This window comes from Solanum stenotomum, chromosome 11 (genome assembly GCF_019186545.1).
Source record: "Solanum stenotomum isolate F172 chromosome 11, ASM1918654v1, whole genome shotgun sequence".
Taxonomy (NCBI): domain Eukaryota; kingdom Viridiplantae; phylum Streptophyta; class Magnoliopsida; order Solanales; family Solanaceae; genus Solanum; species Solanum stenotomum.
Genome location: NC_064292.1, coordinates 51,519,767 through 51,541,959, shown reverse-complemented (window position 1 = coordinate 51,541,959; position 22,193 = coordinate 51,519,767). Strand labels below are relative to the sequence as shown.

Below are 22,193 nucleotides of genomic sequence, written 5' to 3'. Positions count from 1 at the left end.
TTGCTAAAGCAAGTGGATGTGTGCATGAGTTATTGTAAAGCTCATATATTCATTCAACTTGATAAGCTCCTTTTTTTTAATGAAAAGTTGGTGCTCTTGAGTACATGATATTGGGAAAGTGGAAGGCTAAATTCTCATCATTTTGGTCATGGTAAGTAGCTCAGATTGCAGTTCGAGGAACAAATTTTGGATATCTTGAAGCCAACTTATTATAAATTACCTTCAAATAGATGAGATGGGTTAACGAACGGAAATGCATTTATATTGCAGTTGTGTGGATGCGATGATACAGCACAATAATCCCCCTTTACCAATATTAGATTTGATTTACGTTGAGTCGCGAGTAGAGTGACATCCGAACAACATACTCGGTGTAATTTTACAAGTGGGAGTTTGGGGGTAAAGTGTATGCAACCTTATTCCTACCTTCGGAGGGTAAGGGGTTGTTTACCCTTGATTTAAGTAAAACATATCAAATTAGGTACGGAAAGGAAATATAAAAGAGAGTCAATAATACGATAATAGGAGAGTATTAATAATAATTAAAAGAAAGTAAACTAAACAATGTTCGGCCACCTATTAACTTTCTAGACAACGTTTGAGTACCTACTAATCTTTTACCCTAATCCTTGACCTCCGTTACCGCCTTCATAAGGTCCCACCTACTAACCTTCTACCCCTAATCCTCAACCTCCGTAACCTCCTTCCTAAGGTCCCTTCACTCTTGTTCACAGTTAGCTGGAAAATAAGAAAGTATCTATTTCATTATGACCTCTGCTTTACACGCACGTTTGTGGTAAGGAAAAAATGGCCAGCTACAAGCTCAAACAAACATTTGGCAACAAAGAAGACAAATTATACCATGAGGTTCCTGCTCAGAGACAAAATTTCCAACATAGGATGCCAAAATTTCACATGATTTATCTCCTGCACCACATAACCAAGCTGTGAACTTCAACAGCTTGTGTAAATGAACGACAAAACGTTACAGTTCATTTGATGCTGCTACTTGTATACTTGTGGTCCACTTCACATTCCCAATCAAAAGGAACATGAGTAGATAAAATTCCAAGCTTCCAAGTATGATGTGTAGAAAAGCCCTATGGCTCAGAGCAGAAACAATCAGTTCGTAAATTCAACGGGTAGACAGCCTCGGTATAATAGCGAACAATTGTTAAGCAGACATGAACGACACCACACACAATTAGAGGATGTCCACCAGAACCATTTTATTCAGAACTCATAATTATTTGTCATGTACAAGAATGTAGAAAGAACCCCTACAGACATTTCGGAGGAGGAACGCTCTATGTCAAAATGTACATTTGAATTGTGTCTAAATAATATCAGTCCTAAACAGACAATATCAGTTCAAATCTTCTCAATCCTCCGCGATGTCAAAACTTTCAGATGATCCGCATAGAAACTCAATCAGTTCTCCATGTACAGTTCTTGAGCCATCTCAATCTAACAGAAACTATGTTTGAATACTGTTGTACTCACTGCTGCTACTTGTCTAATTGTTTGTTGTAATTTTTGCTAATAATAGAAATTGAACCTACTGCCTCCATTTAATTCCCATCTGTACAAAGATATCTGACCAGATAAATGAAGTTTGATGCTTGCCTGAAACCATCTTTGTTAACTTCCGAAATAACTATCATATATCGAAAGCCGATCAAATGCATCAAAGTTGGCTTTGAAATCAACCAATTGGCTCTGAAACTGAGCACAACCAGCATTTGGCAACTGGCACTCTCCATCTCTAGTGTGCATCGGGCACAGAGATCCACAAACTCGGATGAGAGGATTGTCAGAAACATTATCTTCCATCATAGAAACAGGTTCAGAGAGGTCTGCTTTCTCACTGTGGGACACTGTACCATTTATATCCTTTGTAAGAACTGAGCAGATAGATCGCTGAGGGATTTCGGTTGGGTTCCTTTCAATGCCTACATTACAGTCTCCATCTGCTGTAAAGTAGACATTGAACCCCAAAGATTGTACTGCACGCTTTATAGTTGCAGTTTCTTTGCTTGATCTTTTTACCGCATCCCTGGCAGAGGTGCTTGCAAGTTTCTCATTTCTCAGCTCTGTAGCTAAGGACTCCACAGTGACACTTGCTTCGTTAAGTCTTGTTTCTGCTAATTCTTTGGCCTGTGTAAAAGTTGTTTTTAGACAGTTAATGAAGGAGTTATGGATACACACCAAGTTCTAGCATGCATTGACAAAATTAAGATGCAACAGTCGAGCGACAACGACATGCTACACTATAAATAAGCTAGAAAGCTATGCTTGTCAATTATGTAGGTTGGATGTATCTTATACTAGACTGTATGGCAAAGTTATTTTTTCATAGTAGCTAATCTTCTCATGAAACTCATATAAGCCAAATTCGGTCCACCATTATAATTTGTCTGTCAACACTAAAATGCCATATTTAGGTTTTCCATGCATTTTGCAGTTTCAAGTTGGAAACCTTCTTTTTTTCCTTTTCGGAGAGGCCAGAGGAGAGAGGAGTCAGCAGAGGAAAAAAGAGGGGTTTTTTTTTAGACGGTAACAATTTGTATTTCTATTTCCAAAATATCTAAACCTGTCACAACATGTTACAACTTACAAGTTCCTAATTACAAATTAAAGAGAGTATACAGGAAGATCTTCAATCCTATGACAAAAATTACAGGGATCCTAAGACAAAGGGGAAAAAAAAGAAAAAAAAAAGGATAGAAAAAAGAAGTGTTTACCCTTTGCAGCTCAGAGAATTTTCTCGTCAGCTTCCTGCATTCAGCCTCAACTTCCCCACCTTGTGCCTCTGAGGGGCAAGCCCAACGAAGGTGAAACTGAGGCCACACAGTTGGAGCTAAAGCTGCTGCTGGTGGAAGTATAGGACCACTATGTTTCAGTGGGTCATAGAATAGGTTGTAATGCGCATGAGAGCTTCCTTCAGATGTCCTTAGTCCAGCTAAATGCATCCATAGGCATCCACAAGCATCATATATACCAGCTTGCTCTCTTTCCTTCTCGCTGAAATATATAAAAGTCAGAAGAAGTGAACTAAAACTAGGAAATGACATTTAGAAAAATCCTAGCTTCCCGTGATGGAGTTCAAACAACCTAAATCCAAAACCACTGAGGTGGCAAAGTTTCTTACAGTGCTTAATATCTGTAAATTCTGATCATAAAAGTATAAATAACCCACCCCGACCCCACCCAAAAAAAAATGAATGAAGAAAGAAAAAAAGAGATACTACAAAGGATTTTTTTTTCATGTTGTCATTCCTGCACCATCATATAGGAATTTCTTTTTAAATAAGTCAAGCACACATGACAAATGACTACGCCCTTTTGTGTTGAGCAGAAACCTAACTTCTAATATGATGTAATCAAACATGACCAGGGGGATATTATAGACAGCAGACGCCTCAGAACTATAACACCTCTTCTTCGGGTTGTTAACTCTAATTCTATTCCCTTTTATCAGACCTGGATCTCATTCATATCAATATACCAAACAAGCACCTTAACTTCTAACAGAGTGCGAGTTTTTCTGTTTTTCAACAAAAAGCCAGTGTACAAAGTGCAAAAGAAAATACTTCCAAGATGAGATTACCTGTTGCACAAAAAGTTTCCAAAACGACAAGAAAGCATGCAATCCAGAAGATCTACCAGGAAAGCCTGCATTGTTGGAATTGAAAGATGGGAAGCTTTATTTTCTCCGGACGGTGTAATTTATTAGTTTACTTGAACATAATATTTTTATTCATATTTGATTTCTCATGTCCTTTAGCAACACATACCGAAGAGAACTCAAAGGCAAAGGGATACATCCTTAACAACTGTGAAACACAATCAACCCACTGCAAAGGGCATCCAAGTATATCAAGTTAGAGCTAAAAAATCAAAGAAACCAATTAAGGGTTAATAGAAGAAGAAGCACAGGGCTGGGGGGATATTTTGTCAAATGCAAGAAATTAACCCAAACAAACGATAGAACTGTGCACCGTGCAGATTTATCCGCCCAAAAGACATACCTGCAAAAAAATGGGGGAACTATGGTTCGCATTTGCTGTATTTTGAGCTTGGGTTGAGGCTGACCCCGATCCTTGACGCATGGGTGATAAAGGTAAACTCCCAGTCGAAGCTTGACGAGATAATTCAAACGGCATGTTGCCATTTCCAGATACAGTGGGCATTCCCAGACGATCTGAAAATGGATGACCAAATGCAAGCCAATCTTTCTCTACAAGTGCCTGGAAAATAATAGTTCATTCGGGCAACTTAGAAAAGCTGTCCATACATAACCAAGGGTAGCAATGCCTCACTAAAAAGTTAAATCCTTCTAACACCCAGGAGAGAAGCGAGACTGAATACATTATTAGGAGTAAAATGGCAAGCTGAAGCATTAACACAGACCTTAGTGGTTTCATGTGGAAGGAGTATTTCATGCTCCAAGAAGGAGAAAAAACAAGGCAACAAATGTAAATACCAGGTAGCATGTGCAGATTAGATCCAAACAAGTTGTCTCAGTACCTGAAACCCTCTAATTGTGCGATAGTATGGGTCAAGAAGCAAGCTGGCAAGTGAGACCAATTGTGATGTTCTATCCCATCCATCACTGCAAAATAAAATTCCAGCATTCAAAAAATAAAAAAGCAAGCGACTCTCTTCAAATGCTTACAGATGAAGATTTAGATGCACAATCAATTAAAAATAAATAAAGGAAAGATCATATTGAGAATATAATTAAATAATAAAAGTGTGCTCTCTCTAGCAACTTAAGCTTTTAGATGAGATGGTCACACACTTCAACAGATCAAAACACATGAGCTTCATACCATATATGACTAGTTGGATAAACAAATATGAGGTAGCAAAGTTTCTTGGTTATTTGCAAATAAAAACCACAGATGAATGTGCATTTGCCCATTTGAGTAAAAAGGGAACTACACAAATATTTTAAACAAAACATACTAAAAGCTACTGCCAAAACAATTGCATGCTGCAATTTATGTTGAACCACTTGTCAGATGAAGGAGTTGTGGAAAACCTTTGTTTGCAGGTTTAACCGAACACTAGTTTTGCTCGTCACCACTCCTCATGTTTTGACTAACTAGATTTATTAGATTTGACCTGTTAAGATGCTATAAGTAACTTCCAATACTTTGAGAGAAGCATTAAGAGAATTAGTACTGATAAAAAGGCTTAAAAAAACTACAGAACATTTTTCAGTATAGCATCAGGTATATCAGCCAGCCAAGTTAAGCAAACATGATTAACTAAACCAAGGAAAAGAAGTAATTCAGCACTTCTTGATTCAAGTTACAAAAACTATATGGATCAGAAAAATATTTTCTGAAAAATTAACCAAAAGAAATCCCTTTAGAAAAACCCTAAAGTACTAAAATATATCAAGAAGAAAGGCTCAAGCGAACAATTCCCAATTAACTGAACTTCAATATATTCTTATCGATTATAGTTTTACGGTTACTTTAATTTGTTGTGTTCATAATTAAGTTGATGATGATGTGATGCCTCTGGACTGTCTATGAAAGAATTTTGTTAAAAGTAGGCAAACATGACATGGTAAAGGTATGAAGCATTATATTATACATACTAATCACATAAAAAGTAGAATAATCTCACAAGTTCTGCTATAAAATAACTAACTTAACCCTTGATTAACCTATGAACGAGTGATCAGCGGCTCCCCATTTCTATAGCTCTTATGAGATCATCAATGCCATTGCAAGAGAGCTAGTGTATTGCTTTTTATTTCACAGAAGTACATTTATAATATTAATTAAGCAAAACAGTATATATTACAAAGGGCAAGTTAGTCATATCACAATTTTTATAAATTAGTAATATTCTCCTATAAGTTAAAAGAATTGTTACAGAGAAATTAAAACAAATAAGTGTAGTATTGTAAACCACAAGGGACGTCAGTCTGATGAAGCAAAACCTGAGGGGAGGTCTCTGCTAAATAGGACTAAAAGACTCTTAGAAAACATAAAACCTAAAGTTAACGTAGTACCATGACTAAAACATAGTCCCAACTAATAAGAATATTACTGATAAAATATCCAAAGAGGAATCAACAGAAACATGAATAGAAGGGACTCAAGCATTTAACAATGTTCTCCATTTAAACATTTACTGCCTTGTTTATAACCATAATAATGGGTCCAGAAGAGAAGAAACCTGCAATGAACAAGCACTGAAGCTGATTCTAGTGCAACACGTGCAGCAATCCAAGCAGAACCAGCCAGGACAGTCTGCACATGTATTAACCACCCAGTGTCCCCCAGAGTAGAAACTGAAGCTGACATACTGCTGAGATTGCCTCCGCCCCAACTCCATCCACCATGCCTCTGTAAAAGCAGATAATCAATTGACAGCATTAGCTTATCATCACAGTCCCCCCGCCTTTGCTCACTCTCTTTCTGGCACCAAGCCCAACCACACCCCACCCCACCCCACCCCCACCTCCAAAAAGAAGAGAGAAATTTACTGTGGCAGAAGGATAGAACTCCCCGTTAATTTTCTTATTTCCTTACCTATGAAGTAGCTTCTGGCTGGGCCACTAAATACTGATGGCATAGATCATTATAAGAGAAGAAAAATGGGAATACCAGATAAATTAGCGGCATACCAGAAAAGATGACATTCCGTCTGATGAAGTAGTTCCATAAGTATCTACATAGTCTCTAAGCCGACCAAGACTCTCCCTCATTGCATGTATATTATCAATGCCAAAGAAAACAATCTGTAAGGGCATGTAAATCAAGCAACATAAGTCCCAAGAGAAAAAAGGGAAAAATACTCCTCCGTCACATTATATATTTAGGTTTTTGAATGGTTATGGAGTTGAAGAAACAAAGAAAGATTTTTGACACACAGCTGAAGTACCCTAAGATCATGTGGTCTTAACCATGCCATGCCATGACATTTCTATGGTTATAAGAGCATGTCATTAAGGGTAAAATGGGAAGCTTAAAGTTAAGGAATTACCAAATACAAGTCATTCTTTTTGGGGACAAACTAAAAAGAAAGTGTGTCCATGTATAATGAAACGCAAGGAGTATTATGACGAAAACAGCAGCATAACCAGACAGCTCAAAACTTAAACAGACCTCAGACTGGAAATAGTTTGCAGATGACTCCGATCCACCTCCCATTGCCCCATTTGCTAAAGCATTTTTCCTCGGCCTTGCATCAGCAATATATAGCTTCCTACAAAGACAAATAAAGAACATACACAATTAATAAGAGATAGCCAGCTATGCTGTAGAACTTCACATGCAGCTATCTGAAAGGAGTGATTCATCAAAAGGGAACTATCTAAAAAGAATCAGTAACAAGAAGAGAAACAAGAATATAAGTATTTTTCTGAAAGCAAAGAATTGAAAGAAATTCTATAACTAGCCACACACCAAGAAATTTACTTGTAAGGCTTAAGAACAAAAATTTAATCAAGAAGACATCTAGAAACTAAGTGATATAAAAAGGGGAGAAGTAAAAGGAAAACCTTCGTTTCTCTCCAGCAATTTGAGTACAGAGTGCAGCAACTAGATTTTCATCAGCATTGCTGCAGAAAAGAACAAATAAATTTCTTTTTAAAATTGGCTCGAGGAAACAGAGACCACTATAAATCTTTAACAGCCCACTTATTTTTTCAGGAGAACAAACCGAATACAAAAATTCATAAAAGAAAAAGAATCATATAATTTTGAATAACCTTCTCATATTCATCATGATTCCAACTAGAGGTTGAGAAGATCGTGCAAGAACAGCCCCAGTTCCTAAGAACAGCAAAACATAAGCAATGGTCGAACAAGATCAAGGCAAATGAGTGCAAGGAACTAAATTTAGGCATACCTCTATCACACCATGTTATGGATGGAAGCCTACTCCGTGCACGGAATGCACTAGCCTGCACCACTTTGTCATCACTAAAGTAAGCAGAACAAAAAGTCATTAAGTAAATACCAAAATAATAATCACTTAACCCAAGAAATATGGCAGAACAAAAAACAAAACCTCACCTTATGGACTTCGGTAAGAGTAAAGCAAATGGATAAGTACTGGACATTGTGTAATTACAGTTGACACTGCTAATACGCCACCACTCATTTGAGAGTGTGAATGCCCCATCTTCAATAGCACGGATAGAAGCTTGATAAAACCCCATTCCAAGAAGTCGGCAATACTCATTCAACAGCCTTACTTTGGGATTTGTGTTACTAAACCTGCACGGGCCACCAGCAAATGCATAGAGATCCCATAAAGTAGCAGGCCTTGTACACCGTAATAATGCATCATAGACAGCACGCCTCTGGGAAACCATAAGAAAAGCTTGTAAGCAAAATGTGTGCAGTTGTTCGGCAGAAGTTAGGACAAGCTTGTGAAGTAAAGAGTCTGCATGACTTTGTTAATGAATACAGGCTATTACAGATCTATGCTAAACATATAAGTATTCAGATTACTGTCCAGTTTCAACTACCATAATTGTCTTACAATGCATCAAGGCATTGAAATAGCATATATGGAGGTATTAACAACTACTAAAGACAACACAAATGAGATGTGGCTCTCCACAAATACCCCTTCATCCTGCATAAATTTCATCATTTTGAAGCAGATCTATATGCAGCTATCACTGAAGAAGTTAAAATAGTAACTCATTATTGCTGTGGAACAAGAGAAAAAGAGAAAACTCGTAATGAATGTATACTTTTTTTGGTAAAAGTAATTCATTGATATACAACAAGTAAATGCTGTAAAATATTACTCTTAAATGAATGTTGGTTACGACCATACAATAGGATTTTATAGATAGAAGTTTTAAAAACAAGGAAATTACTGGGAAAGTTCCCTATATAAAACAGTTCAATGATTATCAGAATTATAATACAACTATTAGAAACATGCTATACAATTAACCTAGAGCATCTCAGCATCCTATACAACTCTGTTAAACACCCTTGAGCTAGAAGCATATATAACAACGCTCCAAGCTAACCAAAAATGTACTTGATTCTTGGACTTCAGAACGAATTTGACAACTAGACTTCAAAAATAGGAACAGAATGCATCAAAAATGGAAAAATATTAACTTCCGGCTCCTGGAAAGCACATTCATTCTAGTTTGTTTGACGTCATTTTTAGGACCGCAAAATTCCCGTAGAATGGAGGTGGAGTGCAATTTGGGAGAGAGTAGTAGAGATGAGGGTGAGCAGGGGCGTCCATTTCCGAGAACCAGTTCGGAATCATGTTGATGTGATTGACTACAGAAGCCATCCATCTTTAGAGGAGATTAATGGAGAAATATCGGAAAAGGAAGAGGGAATTACATATGGTGTTCATTGACCTTGAAAAAGCCTACGACAAAGTTCAAGGGGAGTCCTCGGGAGATGCCTATAGGTGTACCAGTGACCTACATAAGGGAAATAAAGGACATGTATGATGGAGCCAAAACTCGAATTAGAACAGTAGAAGGAGACTTGTAACACTTCCCATTTGAGATGGGGTTGCACCAGGGATCAGTTCTTAGTCCGTTCCTGTTTGCCTCAGTGATAGATGTATTGACGTGGTATATTCAAAACGAGGTGATTTAGGGTATGTTATTTGTGGTTGATATAGTCTTGATTGAAAGACACGCAGTAGAGTTAATGCTAGCCTAGAAGTGTGGAGACAAACTCTGGAGTCTAAAGGGTTTAGGTTGAGCAGGACCAAAATGGAGTGTAAATTCAATGATGCAATGCATGAGGCAAGCGTGGAAGTGAAGCTTGACACACAGGCTATTCCCAAGAAAGATGACTTCAAGTATGTTGAATTTGTAATCCAAGGAAGTAGGACAACGATTATGATATCATACATCATATTGATACGATGTGGAGGGTTGCCACTAAAGTCTTGTGTAATAAAAATGCACCACCAAAACTTAACTTAAATGTAAGTTCAATAAAATGGTGGTTAGACTGACGATGTTGTACGGGGCAGAGTGTTGGCCAAGAACTCCCACGTTCAAAAAATGCATGTTGCGGAAATGAGGTTGATGAGATGGATGTCTGGAGTTACTAGGAGCGATAAAATTAGGAATGAGGTAATCCGGGGTAAGGTAGGAGCGGCGTTCGTGGTGGACAAGATAAGAAAAGCGAGATTGAGATGATTTGAACCTATGAAAAGGAGATGCGCAGATGCCCCTAAGTGTGAAAGGTTGAATATAGTAGGCACAGTAAAAGGTAAAGGTAAGCTGAAAAGGCATTGGGGAAATGTGATTAGACAGGACTTGACGCAACTACATATTAACGAGGATATGATCTGGTAGAACATTAGTAGGTAGTAGAGTGTTATCTAGATCTTTTAGAGTTTAGGCTTGTTGGGGACTGTCGTTATACTAGCCGTACTCTTGTAGTTCTTGCTTTTGATATCTACTATCATTTGTTTCCATTACTACACTATTTTTTTTTGTTCTTATGGTTTTTTTGTAGCATAACTTCTCTTACTAGTTATGTTTTCTTCACTATTTTCTTCTTTATTATCTGAATTTGTTGTGCTTGAACTGAGGGTCTTTGAAAAGCATCCTCACTACCTTTATGAGGTACTGGTAAGGCTTGTGTACTCTTACCCTCCCTAGACCCCAACAACAACATACCCAGTGAAATCCCACTAAGGGGGGAGAGGGTAGAGTATGAGCAAACCTTACCACAACCTCGCGGAGATAAAGAGGCAATTTCCAAAAGATCCTCGGCTCAAGTGCATCAAACCCAAGTAAAGGAAGAAAAAAACAATGAAGAAAGCATAGTCGTTAATAAGAAAAGCAATCTAAAGACTACAAGAAAGAAACAGTAACAACAAAATAGTGCAATAATTGAAACACAATAAACAACATATGACAAGAACTTCAAGGGTACGACTAATACTACGATAGGCACTAACAAGCCTAAACCTACACAACAAGACAACACTTCTCCCCTACTAACATTCTACCCTAATACGCGACCTCACTCCTTCTTATCTAGAGTCATGTCTTCGGTAATATGAAGTTGCACCATGTTCTATCTACTCACTTCTCCCCACTACTTTTTCATGTACCTCCATCCCTCCACGTATCCTCTACAACTAACCTCTTGCACCTCCTCACTAGGCATCAACGCGCATCCTCTACACATGCTCAAACCATCTCAATCTCGTTTCCCTCATGTTGTTCACCACAGAGGCCGCTCCCACCTTCTCCCAAATAACCTCATTCCTAATCTTGCCACTCCTAGTATGCCCACACATCTATCTCAACATCCTCATCTCCGCAACATGCATCATATGAACATGTGAGCTCATGACTGGCCAGCACTCCACCCCAAACCCCTGATTTCACCGGGTAGTTGATTGACTAGATTTTGTATGCTAGTGTGACTTAATGACAAGTGGTAATGTGGATTAGTAACCAGATGAATTGACTAACTTGCCATATTGGTAGGCATGGACTACTTGCTACATTAATGTAAACTATAGACTTGACATGTCAGCTAATGTGGATGCTGACTTGACCAGTCACCTGACTGAGACCAATGGTGTGGCATGATGATGTCATGGCAATGATTACTGGCTGTCACTGACTAGATTGGTTGGGTCAGCTTACAAGAACTTCTCAAAGGACAAGTTAGTTATAATGAATTGTAACTTGACATGTCAGGTGATGTGGATGTAATGGTTAAAATAATGAAGTGAACTGTATTGTTTAAGTAACAGAGAGGGCATGACATGGGGCAGGGATGATGTGCTAACATGGCTGATAGAATCTTGACACGTCAAGCACGTTCACGTACCTGTGGCTGGAACTAAAGACCTGAAGCCGCATAAGCATAGTATCTCAGAAAAGATTTCACCTTTGCGTGTATCGAGAAAATCAGGTGGAATGGAGAAAAAAAGAAAAGACATAAGACCTGAGTTATTTATTTTTTCTGGAATGGAGATCACTGAGGAAAGAATCTAGGTAAAGTGAACGAATGAGACTTCAATGTGATAATATAAAACATTACTGTAAAAGGATAAAGCATAAGCAAAGAACAACAAAATGTGGTGAGAATTTACTTATTTTCACAATTAAGTAATTGACAGGACACTAAATAAGTACCTCTAAATTTTATAAATCCCAGGTACTGTTGAAAGGACAATAAAGTAGAGGAAAGAACTCGTATTGAATTGGTTACAAATAACATAAAAGACGATTCATTGTATAGGAGACCATCACGAAATACTTTTTCCTAAATGAGGAAAGTTGCTGGTAATTAGTGAAGTTTCTATTTATTGTTTTTCTACTTAAGTACAAGTTTTATAAGCACACTACCAAATAAACTAGAGATGTACAACGAATCTAGATATTTCTGACCGTTGTAATCTCTAACTCATTATATTTTCAAAATCTCTAAATTCACTTTGTCTAACCTGAGTTTCTCAGGGCATTGTACTTGGTGAAATACACATCTCTAATCAGTAATAGTCCACAAAATTTATTCAAAAGGACAAAAACTCAAACCACCCAGTCAAGAAGAGAAACTGGAAACTCTCATGCTACTATAGAGAAGTTCGAGACACATAAAGAAGTGGGAATTTCATGGACCCCCTCGTCCCCCACAACCACAAAGAGAAGATAACAAAGCAAATATATTAATGAATGAACAAAGCATCTTAATGAAGCCTAAAGCATATACAAAAGAAAAAAGTGATAAAATCAGCACATGGGTTCTCATGAGTTGACCTGCTTGGTTCGAGCACGAAAACCAAAGACGATGATTCTCATATCTTTGCCTGAAAAAACACATAAATTTAATTTACCATTATCAGAATATCTTATAATAACATATTCTCTGAGGATGAAGACAGTGCCTTCATGTGATGACATACCGATGATCTGAAGCAATCGCTGTGATCTAGTCTTTTCAGGTTGACGTGGACCTGATGGAAGCTTCACAGCCTGGTTAGCAGGAAAAGAAAGAATTATAGCCAGACTTGACCAACACAGGAAAGAATTACATAGTACTGATTCTAGAATGGACCATGAAAGACCAAGGTTCAAATTTATGTAGAGGGAAAAAAGCTAGGTGGTTTCTTCCCATATTAGCTAAACTTTAGTGAACACAATTATGTTGTAGATTAATCGAAGTGCGCAAAAGTTGACCGGACACCACCTTTATCTCAAATAAAAAGAGAGAGATACAATTTAACTGTTGAATATCTGGATTATAAGAAGAAACAAAAGCAAACCTACAATTTTCTGGAACTTTTCAATGGTTGCCAGCGGTATTGTGCCAATTGTGATGATATCTCTAGACCCTTCACTCTAGATAATACAAAGAGAAACAACATTCAATTCAGTACAAAATAGCAGAAAGCAGAAGAAGATGAGAAGAAAATTGTGTAACTAAGCATGTGTGCCTAAAGTACTCAAGGCAGTTTAGAAAGCAAATTTTAAGAGTGAGACCAAGATCTTTCAATGATCCCAGCAGGAAATCTGAAACTACCACCAAAATCACAGAATGTTGAAATACTATCTGGGCATTCAACAAATCACAATCTTATTGGATAGTCAGCTCTTTTGCTAGCTTAGCACTTTTTGTACCAAGCTGACTTCTACCCCTCTTTTGTACTTACTGCATCTTCTTGATGCCTACAATATAAAATCTTTTACTTCATCAAAAGAAAAAGAAAAAACTACACTGCGTAAGCTGTCCCACCGTAGAGAAAAAGAAGATAAAATACATTTTTTTAAAGTCAATGCACATGCATCCGAAAAAAAAGATAAGACATAAAGCATTGACAAATTTTAACAATCTAAATACCTCATCAGTATGGCTCTCACGATTGGCATTAGACCTTCAGAAACCAAGTGCTTTATAAATCATTACAATATTATACAACAATAACATATCTAGTGTAATCCCACAAGCGAGGTCGCGAGAAGGTGGTGTACGCACAACCTTACCCCTACCTTGTGAAGGTAGAGAGGATGTTTCCGATAATATTATATATAAAATGAATTTGCACTATTAGAGGGCAATTTCACTGGCATAGATTTACAAAAGGGAACTTCCATAACCAGGCCATATACACCATCAGATATAAAATATGAGAACTGCATGTATTACTTACCAAGAATAGGAGGCGAAAATTAGTCACGTATAAGGTTCCAGCATCATCAGTGTTGACAAGAACTACCCCATAACCCTGGAAAAAATCAGTTAACCTTGAGGCTTGTGTCAACTGAAGAGAAAAGAAACTGATGAAAGCCTCCACTAGATCAAGTTGAGGCTTTAGTACAGAGTCTTTTTATCAATAACTTATTAATAATTTGTTCCAATGCGATACATCTTCATGATCTAAATAAAACCCTATTACGAAACACATGAGGAGATAAATAACCAAACGATCATAAGAAAGAAACAATCAAGATATTCAGTAACTATCAATGAAATCAACATATAAACTAATGAAAAAAGAAATTAAGACCACGAGCCAGCATCATGTATTCCCAATAAATCAGGAAAAATATTAAAAATAGCACTGTATGTGTGGTGAATCATATTTTGTATCTTATGCATTAGCTAATAAATGCTTCTAAACAAAGAAAATTCAGAAATAAACTGTCAGCATCTTGTTTGAAACAACAACCTGAGGATTTATAATAATTTACTAAAGGTAGACTTTTTTTAGATAATTGACTAAATGTACTTCAAGAAACATCAATTAAAATATATTTCTTTTCTTGATAATGATTAGAATATAATAATTTCTTCAGCTGAAGAATCTGAAAGGCTTAAAATAGTCAAAGATTTCAGCAAAATTAAAAAGGAAGAAAGATTAGTTCAATCACATTCTTGTGCAAAAGCTTTAGAGACAACTGAATAACTAAGTTGCAAAAGAAAAAGGATAATAGTTAGGCTCTTACAGAGTTAAAAGGCAGCTTTTCTAGGTAAAGTTCGGAGATCAGGTCCTATGTCGGATGGGAATAAAAGCTTCTAAGACCATAACCCCTGAACTAAGTACTAAGTTCCCTTAGAAAGAGATGGACATCTTCTACAGAAAAGTTAAAGCTAAGACACTATTCCCAACGCTACTTTATCCTATCCAAAAATCGCAGGGACACATTCACAATTCATAAGGTGGTTGGTTAACCATAGTAAACCCTTTTTAAGTACCTCAAAACTTAGGTGAACTGGCAACTTTTAACCAAGATCATACACCTAGCCAACCATACAAACATCTTGTTAATCTCCAAATTGCTCCATCATTGGTTGTATAACATACTCTCGTTGTGTACAGGCCGGCCAACTTTCTTTAATTGATGAAATCCCTATATTCGCAACTAAGGTCCAGATTTTATTTTTCAACAATAAGTAACATAGAGCGATATGGAACCCCCACCCCCAAAGAAAACAACATATCATCTACATATGATAATTTCTGTATGCAGTTAAGAAATGAGAAAGCTTCAAATGCAACAGAGTTCAGACCAATTTTATATCCCTTAAAGGCAAAAGAGAATAGCTTTCCCCACAAGCATTCTTTAGGTTAGCTCGCATCACCTCATTGTTTTCTTGCATCTCGGAATTATTTAAATCATGATCAGAAAATGCTCACAGTATATGTACAAAGTGTGAAAAAGCATACCCGAATTCAGTACCTACTTATCAAATTACAATTAAACTAACTAATTTCAGCATCCATTACATAATGTTGTGAATATTAATCCAATTCCTCAAAGTTGAGATTCAAAGAACCTCCACTTTGAGTATTATTCTTTCAATCCACATTTTTTTGAAGCGCACACACCGTAAATAACAATACAAATTATCCTCTAATTATTTCCTTGCAGATTTCTTTCCAAAAAGCATCCATATTCCGTACTACAACTACACATCAATAATCACTAGAGTCCTGATTTCATTGTCTGGGAACACAATTATTGAAAATGCACTACACATACATAGATACACCAAATAAAAAACACAGATATAGTTACCTCTACTATAACTTGCTCGGCTTCCAACAAAAACTGTTTAACTCCAGTAGGAATCGACCTCGCAACAGGCTGCACGTATTAATCACCCAAACAAAAAAGGAAAAAAATCAAATTCCGCATTCAATTAAAAAGAAATTAAGCAGAATTCAACACACATTAAACGGAATCTATAAATTGAATTGAATTAATGGAATCCTAAGAGAAGTGAAAAAATTTACATCGATTTTGGTCCATTCAAGGGCATCCCAGCTACCGGCACCTTCAATTTTGTCGGACTCAGAGAGTCGAGTCTCCGGCTCCCGGAGTGATGGGGATCGCGCCGACCGACTCCGATACATGGCGGTGGCGGCGACTCGAGAACGGCGGTGGTGGTTGTGATTTTTTTTTTTTTTTTTTTATAGCATTCGAACAACAAAATGGAAGAAAAAAAACAGAGTGCTATCTCTCGTGAACCAAAAGAAATGAGAGAATTTCTGCTTTTTTATATTTTTATTTTTATTTTTATTTTGGGTAATATTTGTGGAAAAGACACCTGTGAAATAGGTGGGCTCCATCTGACGTGGAATTTAAGTTTCTCTATTGTATTTTTTTTGTTTTTATATTGAAAAAGGATTAGAAATTTTTAATATCTTTTACACTTTGTTGGGAGGATTTTTACATATTTTTAATAATGTACTGTATCATACGTATTGTTTTGTTTTGACGAATGTAATATTTGACTAGATTGTATCATTTTTTATCGACTTATGAGTAATTTGAAGAATAAATATATAAGAAAAATAGTATACGGAATAGAGTAAATCATAAATAGGTAGGATATAATAATAGCATACACAATATAATCACACAAATGAAATTTGGAGAGGGTAAAGTGTACGTAGATGTTCCCTTACATCATAGAGATAGAAAAATTGTTTCTGATAAACTCTTGATTCAAAATAGGTAAAATCAAAAATAAAATAAAATTATTAAACAATAAATAAGGACAAAAGGAAGGCGGAGGTAATGATGAGATGATACAAAATGAAATTTTTGTCATTACGTAATGATGAATTGAACGTACGATATAATAAAATGGAAATAAGTATTATATTTAAACTAACAACACTGTATATAATAGAATAGGTAACAATCATCCAAACAAGTTGTTATTAGATACCTCCATTAAATTTTTCTAGAGAAAAAATTATATATTATTGAGGTCATCTTTTCAAATTAGCAAAGCTTTTTAATCTCATGTTCATGCGGAGCCATAATTTTAAGTTTATAATTTCTTACTATTGAACTCATCTTCATTAATTATTAGTAGGCAATAATATATATGTATATTTAATTATTTCTCTAACATAAATATAAGAACCAAACGAAAAATTATTAGATTCGTTCAACTCGTTATTAATATTCTCCCTCCACCTTACTCATACTCTTCATTTGACAGAAAATTCTATATAGATTTACCTCCGCTCTACCCTTCATTTATCATGGATCTTCATCATAGTTATTAAGTTTGCAATTAAATATTTTCGCATATTCAGTAAAGTTTTAGTATAATTATAAGATCTAAACAAAAATTATTAGATATGTGCCCTTGCTCGTACCCTTCAATTGTCAGAAAATCGTATATTAATTTACCTCCTTTCGATTTTTGAACTTCTTTAATACATAAATTTTAAATATTTAAGTTGTGAATAAGATATGAATTTTAATTTCCAGCTAGGCACCTTCACACAATAAGAAATGCATTAATCTTATTTCCTTTCTCATAGATTATTAGAATTATAATTATATTAGGTAGTTACCAAATTACTGGACAAATTACCCACTATTATTATTTAATAACTAATTATTATTGTTGGTATAACACACATGAATCAAGATTGTTTAATAACTAATTATTATTGTTGATTGATACTTCTTATCTGTTTTTTCTATTCTTTAGTAGTTGACTTGAATAATCCAAAACTAATTTCCCTTTATTCAATAAAAATTAGTGGAGTACTAGAGTTTGAACAGATCAAAATAAAAACAAAAAAATAGTTTAATGTCAAAAAAAACTTAAAAGTGTTTTACACGTTAAAATTTTTAAAATAAAGTGTTTATTTTTTACATAATCATTTTTTTTATTCAAATCATAAAAGTCATGTTGGATCAGTTCCTCGCTTTTGTTGTTGTTGTTGAAGATAATGTATTAAATAAGCCATGTACAGTAAGTCTGATTGCAAAAATATGTAAAAAAAAATTAAACTTAAAACTTCTTATTTAGGAGATTATATATTCAATCAATTTAACTGTAGTTACAACAAATGAGTAAATTGGCAAACGTTAATTGTGGTCACTTTATATGATGTCTATGTAGTTATTAAATGTTAGAATTAAAAATTTAGTGGTACTTGTACGATCTGAACTACAATTATTCTTACATTTAAATCATAGTAGTTTTTGGAAATAAATAATTTTCTGACTTTTAATTAGGTGTCACTATCATGTTCAAAAAACCTTGTATATATATTATTAAAAAAAAATCTTGACTTTTTTTATTTGTTTTTTTTGTTTTTTATTGAAAATATTTTGGCCGGTTGTGGACACTTATTCGATCCAATAAATAATTTTGGTCCACAACTTTAGTGATATTGAAAGAATATGAGGGGGCTCCCTCCATTACCCCTTTCCTTCATTTCGTCAAGTGCATATCTAAATGAGAGAAATGTGTTTTATTTAAATTTTTAAGGTCAAGATTAACAAATATTATAACCATAGTTAAGTAAATCAATTTTGGAAAACTACTTCCTAAATTGGTAAGAACAAGATATTTTCTATAAATTTGATATTCATTGATTTTATTTTATATTTTTTTATTTAAACATTAAATTGTACGATATTTAAAATGAGAATCAATTAAATAATATTTTGTAATAATAAATTATGTTCTTGAAATATTTTATATGTTGAGAAACGAAATAAAAGATGTGAATAATTATCAATGTAGACAAAAACAGTTTAAAAAACGGGAAATTATTAGAACTACAAATGTGAAATATCAAATTTACCACACTTTAGTAAGAGGAGAAAGTGTGGCTACGTACTGTGTTTGAAGGGGAAAAAAATAAGTATGTTTTAAAATTTGTTTGTTGGGAATAAAAGAAAATTTTAATATTTTAAATAAAAAATATACAATGAAATCAATGAATATCAAAATTTAATCAAAATATCTTGTTCTTACCTCATTTAGGGATCGGAGTAGTTTTTCAAAATTGGTTGACTTAACTATGGTTATAATATTTGTTAATCTTGACCTTAAAAATTTAAATAAGACACATGTCTCTCATCTAGATGTGCACTTGACGAAATGGAGGAAATTAAAAATATCATTTTTACAATTAATAATGCCAAAGCCTTTTATTGGTTCATCAAAGATCAAGAGAATATTTTAAGCTAAATTATACTCTCAATTTTTTTTTCTTGTTCATTATTCTAAATTATAAACAAATAAAATAGATTATTTGTTTTCCTTTTAATTTTACCATTATCATTAAGCAAATCAAAGTGATAACATTAATTGGGATTAATTATTATTAATAAGGGTAATTTAACTAAATAAATATATATTGCTCTGTCTTTTATACCTCACTTATTGGATTTCAATTTATTGTTGTTGTTGTTTGTAATTGCCCTGTTTCACTTTATTTGATTTCTTATTAGTTCCTTCCAAGAAGAATCATGTATTTCAATATATTTCATTAATGGATAATTTTATAGCAACACAAATACCAAACATAATATATTTAAGATTACAAGTTGTAAAAGGATTATAGTTAGACTAATTAACGACACACTAATGTTCTAACATGTATAAAACCAAGTACAACAACATATAATGTATATAATATACTCAATATTGTAATTAATTTCACAAGTGAAGTCTAGAAAGAAAAGGAAAAAAAAGATGATGTATATATAATCTTACCCTTGTTTTAGAAAAATAGAGATATTATTCCCAATAGATTATCCGCTTAAATAAAGCATATCATGAATAAAATTTTGGTAAAAAAAAAACATAATAAGTTTTATTAATACAAATTTAAATTAATCAAAATTTCACGTAAATATTGATCACCCAACGAAAACAAATAATATAAATCAACTATTGGTCCAAACAAAAGGAATATAATTTAGAGAATCCAGACAAAGATGTTTTATTATGATCTCCAACTCCAAGACATCAAATCTTTGGATTCACTTCATTCTCTACCCCTTCCTCTCTTAGCAAATATTCCATCCATCAATTTTAAATATCATTTAAAGGTTTGATTATTTAATAATAATAAATATTTAATAAAATAAATTATAAATTATTCACCAAACTATTCATTATTTCTTCTCAAAATGAGCAAGATTTTTTTTTTTAAATACTATTCTAATTTAGTTATTTTTAAAATGATTTTTCGTTTGGATCAAAAGTAGTATAAATATAGTGTGAATATGAGGCAGATATATAAGATAATTTAAGTTTTAATTAATTCAATATTAGAAATTTTTAGTATTGGACTTATTATATTTTTAAAATTATAATTCATATTTATTATTTATTGTAATTTTCATGAGTGTTTATACATAAATTTATTTATTTTTATTTTATACTATATACAAAAGAGATACTAAGTTCAAATGAATCCAATATTTGCAAAGTTCTTTTTTCAAATTTGTCGGTGATATGGAGTTGGTTCAAACACCAACACAGCATATTTTTGTGTTTTTCTTGCTTTTTGTGGAGACTAAAATAAATGTTTAAACAAAGATATATAATTTACACTTGACGATGAATAGAAGAAAATAAGGCATTAACATGAGCTATGATGAAATGGTGAAACTGTTTCACTCTTAATAAGATGTCTCAGGTTCGAACTTTGAATGCTTGAAGGCCAAGACTACCATGGAAGAACCAATTAATACATGAATTATATAAAAATAAAAACTTTACTTGTAAAATTAAAGATGAAGTTTTTTTAAAATGATAACATATAATTGGATGTGGTTGGTATTTTGATGGCATCGTTGTCCATAATATTTTAAATTAACAAGGCTAGATTATTTATGTTACACAAATGATTCAACAATAAAACAAATGAAATAAACAGCTAAATGCCAGTCAGCACATTTCTTTGCAGAAAAAGAAAAGCCTCAATTATTTTGGGAAAATCATGGATATATACATTTCGATCAATTAGTTCATCAATATGGTCGAAATGTATACAATATTAACATATGTATATATTATTAATGTATATGTTGTGAATAGTATATGTAAATTTAGTATAAAATATTTACTATCTACATTCTTTATATATATTTTGTAAATTAGTTGATCGAAGTATTTAGAGTGTAATTATTTCAATTATTTTAAAAACTAATTGGGCCTCATTGTTCAATTGACAAGCGTATTTTTACAGGGAGGTTTACACGAATAGGCACTTTTAGGTCAATAATTTAAGTTTTGTCCTCGTTAAATTTAAAAATAAACTCCCTCACCAAAATTTTATCTCTAAGAATTCTAGACAAATTCTGACGTATCGCTAGAATTTTGGCTCAAGTGCAGACATATTTTAGATCGATGGGTAATTTATCTTGTTGCAAATTAGGGGTGTACATGGTCAGGTTGGTTCGAATTTTTTAAATATCAAATCAAATCATTTGTGTTGGATTTTTAAATTTATAAATCAAACCAAATCAAAAAAACTCGGGTTTTTCAAACTCAGGTTTTTTTCGGGTTTTTCGAATTTTCCGGTAAAGTATTCATACAAACATATAATTTACCTATACTTCAAATATTTCTTTAGTCCTACCAAAATACAACTATTTAAGGTGTTTCTTAAAAAATTAACACAAACTATGATATGATTAATGACACTAAAATATCTAACAAAAATAATAATAATGAAATCGTGTAAAACAAATATTGCAAATTAACTGAAAATTATCATAATTTAAAAGTACTAAATCATGCTAAAATAAGTTTAATAAGTATTAGTTACATGACTAAATATTAAAGGAAATTAAAATTAGATTATGTATTTTAATTGTCTAAACCAATGTAAAACTAAAGAACCAATATTCAATATTATTGTCATTCTTAGTGTTGAATTGATTTTCTTTTTGCATTAGTATTAATTTGATT

At 33.8% G+C, this 22,193-nt stretch overlaps 1 protein-coding gene across 2 annotated transcripts; it reads right to left on the bottom strand.

The window, feature by feature from the left end:
• Positions 1-1,204: 1,204 nt before the first annotated feature.
• LOC125844025 (phosphatidylinositol-3-phosphatase myotubularin-1-like) lies at positions 1,205-16,467 on the bottom strand. Of its 2 annotated transcripts, XM_049523254.1 has the most exons (19): positions 16,240-16,467; positions 16,022-16,090; positions 14,152-14,226; positions 13,271-13,342; positions 12,907-12,976; positions 12,761-12,810; positions 8,046-8,335; positions 7,879-7,952; positions 7,739-7,802; positions 7,529-7,588; positions 7,134-7,233; positions 6,653-6,766; positions 6,202-6,371; positions 4,531-4,615; positions 4,032-4,250; positions 3,798-3,857; positions 3,611-3,675; positions 2,745-3,024; positions 1,205-2,157 (listed from the first exon to the last, which is right to left on the bottom strand). In XM_049523254.1, the coding sequence occupies exons 1-19, from the start codon at positions 16,357-16,359 to the stop codon at positions 1,642-1,644; spliced, it is 2,553 nt and encodes an 850-aa protein (XP_049379211.1). In that variant the 5' UTR covers positions 16,360-16,467; the 3' UTR covers positions 1,205-1,641. The 2 variants fall into 2 exon arrangements, with proteins under 2 accessions (XP_049379211.1, XP_049379212.1); XM_049523255.1 differs by lacking the exons at positions 14,152-14,226; positions 16,022-16,090; positions 16,240-16,467 and having other exon boundaries at positions 13,267-13,338.
• Positions 16,468-22,193: the final 5,726 nt, after the last annotated feature.

Coding starts and splice junctions, on each gene's coding strand:
- LOC125844025 (XM_049523254.1), bottom strand. CDS start 16,359: ATGTATCGGAGTCGGTCGGCGCGATCCCCATCACTCCGGGAGCCGGAG. Junction 6,372..6,652: donor ACGGAATGTCATCTTTTCTG/GTATGCCGCTAA, acceptor CTGCTTTTACAG/AGGCATGGTGGATGGAGTTG. Junction 3,676..3,797: donor TTGCCTTTGAGTTCTCTTCG/GTATGTGTTGCT, acceptor CCAACAATGCAG/GCTTTCCTGGTAGATCTTCT.